The sequence below is a fragment of the Montipora capricornis genome, chromosome 7, assembly GCF_036669925.1.
Source record: "Montipora capricornis isolate CH-2021 chromosome 7, ASM3666992v2, whole genome shotgun sequence".
Classification (NCBI taxonomy): Eukaryota; Metazoa; Cnidaria; class Anthozoa; order Scleractinia; family Acroporidae; genus Montipora; species Montipora capricornis.
In genome coordinates, this window is record NC_090889.1 from 40,859,999 (window position 1) to 40,867,498 (window position 7,500).

At 38.2% G+C, this 7,500-nt stretch overlaps 1 protein-coding gene across 1 annotated transcript in view; it reads left to right on the forward strand.

Moving 5' to 3' along the window:
* LOC138057218 (uncharacterized) overlaps window positions 1-7,500 on the forward strand; it is a 33,787-nt gene that overhangs the window by 1,721 nt on the left and 24,566 nt on the right. The window contains exons 2-6 of the mRNA XM_068903271.1: window positions 1,513-1,575; window positions 3,502-3,579; window positions 4,125-4,218; window positions 5,047-5,244; window positions 6,239-6,397. Of these exons, the coding sequence (XP_068759372.1) occupies window positions 1,513-1,575; window positions 3,502-3,579; window positions 4,125-4,218; window positions 5,047-5,244; window positions 6,239-6,397 (592 nt within the window). The remainder of the gene's footprint in view (window positions 1-1,512; window positions 1,576-3,501; window positions 3,580-4,124; window positions 4,219-5,046; window positions 5,245-6,238; window positions 6,398-7,500) is intronic.

Genomic DNA, 7,500 nt, shown 5'->3' on the forward strand with positions numbered 1-7,500 from the left:
CAGACTTTTGGGAAGTAAATCGTCAAATTGTAAAAGCTGCAATTATGACTCAGACGGTGTTAATTGTTCTCTCAAATGCTAGTGTTGTCAGTTGTCTGACAGTTTGGGTGATAACTTTATTTAAATATTGGTTTAGAATTAATAAAAATTTTCCATTACTTAGCAGCAACAAAGAAATAACCTGATGAAATTGTGGACACCAACGTCGTTAAGCTGTCAATGAGAGACAAAAAGCTGTCCTGAAAAAAATTCATTTCGTCTTTAAATTTGAGTTTCTGGGTGTTGATTGCTTTAAATTTGAAGGGTAAAAAACAAATTAAAGGGGGGATTTAAATATTATTGTACCTGTGAATTTTAATTTACAGGAAAGTCCTTATTGTTATATGATTGATTAAGATTTATGTTGAGAGCTCTGGCCTGTGCGTTTAGATACTTGATAGCTGGGTGTCCTGTGATTTGTGCAGCGAGTGAAAAATGGCTGCTGTTTGTGCTGTCGGAATGTTCCTTTATTTTTATCGGAAGCTAAGTTGCCCTCTGACGCCTCGTTCTAAAAGAATATTCCTTCAAAACTTGATGCCTCGTTTAAGTTGCATTAAATAGTATTTTTTTTCAAATTTGAGCTTAATAATACAACTGTATTGAAAGCCATAAGATTGCTGAGTCAGTGACATGTACGTTTAAGAAGAAAAAAGACTGCCAGTCAATCCGCGTTTCAAGAAAAGAGGTATAGACAGAACACTGATTTTTCTGCGTGGTTTGTAACCTTTTAATTAAATTGGCAAATTCCTGTATACGTCCAACTTTATTATTTGATTGCACCTGATATAGTCATGGCGGTCGTGTCGATGGAAAGAACAATAGCAAAAAAGTCTTTTGGGAATAGGTCGTATCCCGTTTTTGGAAGCCATCTTGACGGGTAGGCAAACGTGTCCGAACTTACAGTGTTTCTATGGGAATCTACGTTAAAATAAGTTGAGAAAACCCCGAATGTAGAAAAATTGTGAATGGTAAACTGTAAAACTTTAGTTGCTAAACAAAGGATTTTACTGACAAAATTTAAGGATCCTACAAGCACTTAAATTTGCCCAGTGAAATTTTAAATTTCTCTTACATTTGTCTGTAATTTTTTCCCACAGACGCTTGTCTGACTAAGTGTAAATTTCAAGCAATTGAAGGGCAAATTTTTAAATTCTGCTGGGCAAATTCTAGTACAGGTACGATCCTCAAAATCTGCCAGTAAAGCGGCAGGTATTTTTTGCAGGTTGCAGGCTGCAGGTTGAAATTTCATTATAACTGGAAAACTGCTGGCACTAGAAAGAAAGAACCTTAGGCCTAAAAACTTTTCTTTAGGCCTAATTAGGCCTAAGGTTAGCTATATTCATGTAACAGTCACGGCAAGTCTACCGCTTTACCTTTCTTTTTAGTGCCAGCGCAATTACCAAAGCCATTCCTCTTGGTAATTTCTTAATATTGCAATTTTTAAGTCAATCTTTTGGCTTTTGCTTTCTTCAGAAAGAAAAAAGCTACAAACTGGGGCAATTGATGAAGAGGATGATCAGAAAGACATAGCAGATGGTAATAATAATAATAATAATAATAATAATAATAATAATAATAATAATAGAGCGAGTTTCAAATGAGTGTCGTAAAACCAAAACCTAAGTAATTACTTTGGCCAATCAAAAAGGATGGAGACAATCCACTAAACCAATCAAAACTCGAAGTAATTACACGTAGCCGACACAAAGCGCCGGAAAATGTGCACGCGCGAGCCACAATTGGTTTTGGTTTCACTTCTGATTGGTTGAAAAAGTGGCGCGAGGACTTTGAACCAATCACTGAGTGAAGTAAATGCAAAACCAAACCAATTCGCTAATTACTTTCGACACTCAATTGAAAACCGCTCTAATAATAATAATAATAATAATAATAATAATAATAATAATAATAATAATAATAATAATAACCAGCGCGGACAATATTCAAAAGGGACAAATGTGCAGATTTAAGAATTGGAGTTAAGAGTTTATATTCTGGACACAAAGTTTACAGCAGTTTACATGTACAAGTAATTTTTGATTTCCTGGCTGCTTACTCTATTAACTTAGAGAACGAATTGACTAAGATTTTACAAAATGAGACTGCAAAACCATAGAAAAATCACAGAAATGGATAATTTTCAAAATTTTGAAATCGTGAAAACATTCACCTCATAAACACAGTCGCTCATTAGCTTCGTTATCTAAATGAACAATTCTAGAGTTTTAGTTTTTGTTTTTTGTTTTTCTTAGAAAGTGATTATTTCTTTGTACATGCATTGTAAACAGTAAAATTGTCTAGGCCACCTGGCTCGTAGTTATACGTATGAAAGACAGTTTTCTGCACATTAAAGTCATAATCTAGTACAGTAGTTGTCATCGCAAAGTACAGCAACGGCGCAGCTCAAAAAAGATCAAACCAAAAGCACACTACCTCATATATGACCTTGGAGCATGGCATACAGCCAGCTGGAATATTAAAGATGTACCTGTACGTTGGCTTTTGAGGAGAGGGGAAAACCGGAGTGCCCGGGGATAAACCTTTTGAAGCAGAGTAGAGAACCAACAAAGTCAACCCACCTATAGCGTTGAATCCAGGAATCGAACCTGGGCCACATAGGTGAGAGGCAAGTGCTCTTACAACTGCGCCATGCCTGCTCACCCAACACTTTTTTGTAATCAACTTTTTGCTTGAGTTTTGTGGGTTTTGTGGGAGGCGTGTTGGCCTCATGGTTAGTGTGCTTGACTCCGGAGCAAGTGGTCCGGGTTCGGGTCCTGGCTGGGGACATTGTGTTGTGTTCTTGGACAAGACACTTTACTCCCATGGTGCCTCTCTTCACCCAGGTGTATAAATGGGTACCAGCGAAATGCTGGGGATTACCCTGCCATGGACTGGCATCCCATCCAGGGGGAAGTAAAAAATACTCCTAGTCGCTTAATGCTACGGGAACTTGGGAATTAAGCACTGGTGTGTTGGGTCATTGGCTTGGAGAGCGTTTACCTTTGTTGCAGTTTTTTTAAGAGGTGCAATTAACGCTTAAGTAATACTCTACTGGCATCAATGGTTCTCCAGCTGTATCAAGTATCCTGATGGGGTCATGTGGTTTCTGTTGGAAATTAAGATAAGGTTAATCTATCCCTTGTTGTGGTGTGGTTGTGAATCAGTTCCATTATAGGACCTTTTATATATTTTTTTAATATAGTATCTTGACCCATAGAGCTTGCAAGAACTAGTCACAAGCATGGTTTACCACTCAAGTATATTTTTACGAACAATGCAAAAATTACACACGCAACAACGAATTGCAGTATGTGGCCGATGTCACACTCAACTGTCATGCAGTACTTTCAAGTGACCTTGGATTATTACTATTGGTAACTAGGGAAACAGTGTTTTTTGATTAACTGATTGACCAGGTGATTGACTGATTTAATTTATTGGTTGTCTCTTTTATATTTCTAGTGTATTCTGGCCATGCTATTACAGGCCAGCCAACTATTATCAACTTCTCTCTTCTCTCAAAGACTTGTGAGGAAAAAGGTAATTGACACATAATTTTTGGGTTAAACATGCAAATTACATTTTTGCAGGTATTCAGTGCTCGACCTTAACTTTTTTGATCGCTTTCCCTGGGACTACTTGAACTGAAAATTTACTAGTCCTGAGTAAATCTCTGGTAGTCCTTCCTGATTGCAGCATGGCAATACAATTATTTGCAATATCTTTTTACAATTAAATTGGACTATCTGTTTTCGTGATCGAAACGTTGCGAGGAACGCATCGAAACAACATAATTTTTACAAGACGTGTATTTTGTTTTCACCTAATTTATTTTTTTTAGACATTGCAAAAACTACCCCTGTAATTACAAAGTAGTTACTGGTCCTGTGACTAGTGGTTCTAAGTTTCTACTAGTCCACAAGCATTTTGCTCTAGTCCAGGACTAGTGGACTACTGCTAAGGTCGAGCACTGGTATTGCAAAGTTATTTTAACCTGTGCTGAAACCTGAATCACACTAATCACAAAATAGCCATGATAGTGAAGACCATCTTTCCTTCATTGACAAATATTTATTTTCTATTAGGGTGGATTCTTCATCGTGATGATGCAAGTGATCTTGAAAGACAGACTTTATTAGAATGGGCAAGAGGAAGGCTTCAGCAAGCAATAAGAGAAAGGTAATTTTACCACAATTGCTTGTAATGTCACATTCTGATCGGCTATAATTTGCTGTTGTCAATAAGATTCTAGACAACGCTGCCCACGTCATGCTCGCATCAGTGTCAAACAATTGTAATATCCAATCAGGAATGCTCATTTTGTGAAATAAACCAATTGGATTACAAAAAAATTATGGACAATGCTTGCTCTTTCTTTGTGTCATGACCTTGGTCATGCTCTGAAAATAAGTGAATAGTGCCGTTAAAAACGAAATTAATAGAATGTGCTGTACTCTTATTGACAATCATCAAAAATGATATTCGTCATCACAGAGGTCAAAATTTGTTGTGGACTCACTCGGCTGCGCCCTGTAAGTCCACAATATTTTGACCACCGTGATGGCATAATCATTGTCAATAAGAGTACAGACAACACTGAACCATGTTCCATTCGTTTAAAGCATAACATGGTTCCACAAATCTGGACCCCTTTGGTGGAATCAGTGGTGGCCATGCTTAGGAGATCCTCTAAGGGTATGGAGACTATGCATATGCATTTTTATTTACCTTGAGATAATTTCCAGTGGTCCTGTGGGCCACTCAGCAGGGACGACCTCTGGTATCCATCCCTTTCATTGATGAGAATGAATAAAGTTGGTGTTATCATTATTGTTAATATTATTATTATTATTATTATTATTATTATTTTATTATTATTAATATTACTAAAAAAATAATTATAATTATTATTATTATTATTATTAAATTATTATTATTATTAAGATATTATGATCATGATGATGATAATGATGAGGAGTTAACTTACAAGTTTGACTCTGTCTTCAGAGAGGAGATGAGAGAGAAAGCAAAGGAGCTTGGTGTTGATGGACCTTTAATCACCAAGTATTATGGTGACAGACAAAGAGAAGCAGCTATGAAATATAAGAAGGGTGTGTCATGGGCAAAACGATGGAAAAACGTCTCAGATGAGGACAAGAGACCAAAGTTCCTTACCTGCTTACCTGATGGCACCTCATATTGCTAGTATCCTTTTAACGTCGACTTTGGGATTTTCAGATTAATAGCCCTTATCGGAGTTATCAGTGGTTTTGCCACATAAACGAGTCAAAGGGGTCATTTTGTATTGAATTGACCCTCAATCCTCTTTTGCATGTAGTTTTAAACAAAAGAAAATGTGCCTGCACACTTGACTCCAATAAAGTCCATTCTCACACACTGAATGCCATTTGTCTGCCACACAACAATGAAGTAGCACTTTATTAGCATGGCTACATGTACCAACCATTAACAAAATTGACAGAAACGGAATAACAAGACAAATAGCCCAGCTCATAGAGAAAACAAAGAAAATGGCCAGACTACAATTTCTGTCAAATAAAAGAAAAAAAGCATTTCAAACTGACTGAGGGGTGGGAAGGTGGGGAATCTGCTGCACTAATGGCAAGACACAAAAACTGAATCACGTGTCTGATACCCTAGTGCCTCATACCAGGCCACTTCAGTCAGTTTTTCTTGCTAGATGAGCTTGCAAAAGAGGCAAGAAAAATATGTTTCGAGTACAACTGGTCAGCAAGAACACAATGCTTAAGTTAGTCATATATGAAAATAGACAGTAGACTTCCAAACAATAGCTAACGATAGTTGACTATGATTTTAGCTCTATATGGTGGTGACTGTGAATTACACTCTAACTAGCCATTTAACACAGTGTGCAGCTTACCTGAAGGAAAACACTGCTTCCCATCTGTTCCATCTGAGGAACTTTCCTGCGTAAAGCAGGGAGTATGGAAGTTTTTGTTATAGTTTGTTTCAGAACCCAAAAACAGAAACAAGGGACCAACTTTCGGTTGTTATTATTAAAGCAAAACTCTATTGCTTTAAACATCTGTAAGCTGGAAATTGGCCGGTTCTCTCTTTTATTGTTTTGACTCGACGATGTAGTACTCCTGGACCAGGAGTTTTTCTCGATTGCTCTTGTCAATAGTACAAACTCATTCTTTAACACAAAATATTTCAGCTATCCTTCAGGTCGAATGGCAATATGTAGCACTTATCCAGGTCCTAACTTGCCTGGGAAATACACCGTAGTGTATGGGGATTCTATGGAAGCTCCAATGCTGGCCACATTTGTGCCAGCAGGGCAAGGAAGTTGCTATCACAAGAATGGGAGCATTAGGTAATAGCACCAATGTATTGAGATAATATTATGTCCAGGTTTGACCCTAATTAGATGCACGCGGATTTCAATAAGCGTCACAAAGTGTCCCCTTGCTCTTCTAGCCAACTTCAACATTACCTGTGTCTCAGAATACAGACAATTTATGTCACAAAGTGTCCCCCAAATGCTGCTCTTTAAGTAGCCTGCGTGGCAGGCGCTAGAAAGGGGAAGGGAGAGGGAAAAATTGGGCGCGCGCGAAACGCGCGGAGCGAGGGAGAGGGGAAGGAGGAAGCGCCTGCAGCCAGCTCATTGTTTATTTCGTCTCGCCCCCTCTCGCTCCCAACAAAGGAGACTTTTGTCTGATTGGCTGTTGAAAATTGTAGTATCCAGGTTTCCAACCGCGCGCTGTGATGCACACAAAAATGGCTTTCGAAGCGGTGGTTTCAACGTGTGGTTCTTCGTTCTATATAGCTTTAGCCAGTTGAAGGTGGTCATTTAAACTTTAAATGACAGGGAAAGATTCTGCAAGGGGCATTTTAGTCGACGGGAATTTGTCTTTCGTTACACTTTTTGTAAGCAGTCCTTTTAGTTTGCTCGAGGAAGCACCGCCTCTGAAGTTGCTTCGAGTCCGCTTTTATACCTTTTAGCTTTATTTCTCCACGTAAGTGATTGTATCGGAACAAATGCTCAAAGTGCGAAAAGACCCGAGCAAAGGCCAGATTCATTTGTTGGGAAGAGAGTACTATCTAACGTGGTTACGAAATGTATCCCTCGAGCTCGCAGGCTTCGATTTATCCGATTTGAAAGCAGTGCTGGAAGGAAATACGTCCTTTCATTCATTTTGTTTCAGTGATTTTCTTTCCTTTTAAAGAACATCTTCTCTCAACAGATACGCCGACAGAACTTTAATACCAGCCGCGCTACCTCTATTTTGTGTATGTGTCTGTCAGGCCAACTTGGTTCACTGCATTTATCTCATGTGCAAACACTCTTAGTTACATCAAGTGATCATGAAGGCATGCTTGATAATATATGCTAAAATGAGTCAATAATGAAGTTCCAGTTTATTACTTTATTGGATAATTCTGTCCTTGATCTATGGTAACTCCATCAAGTCTAGC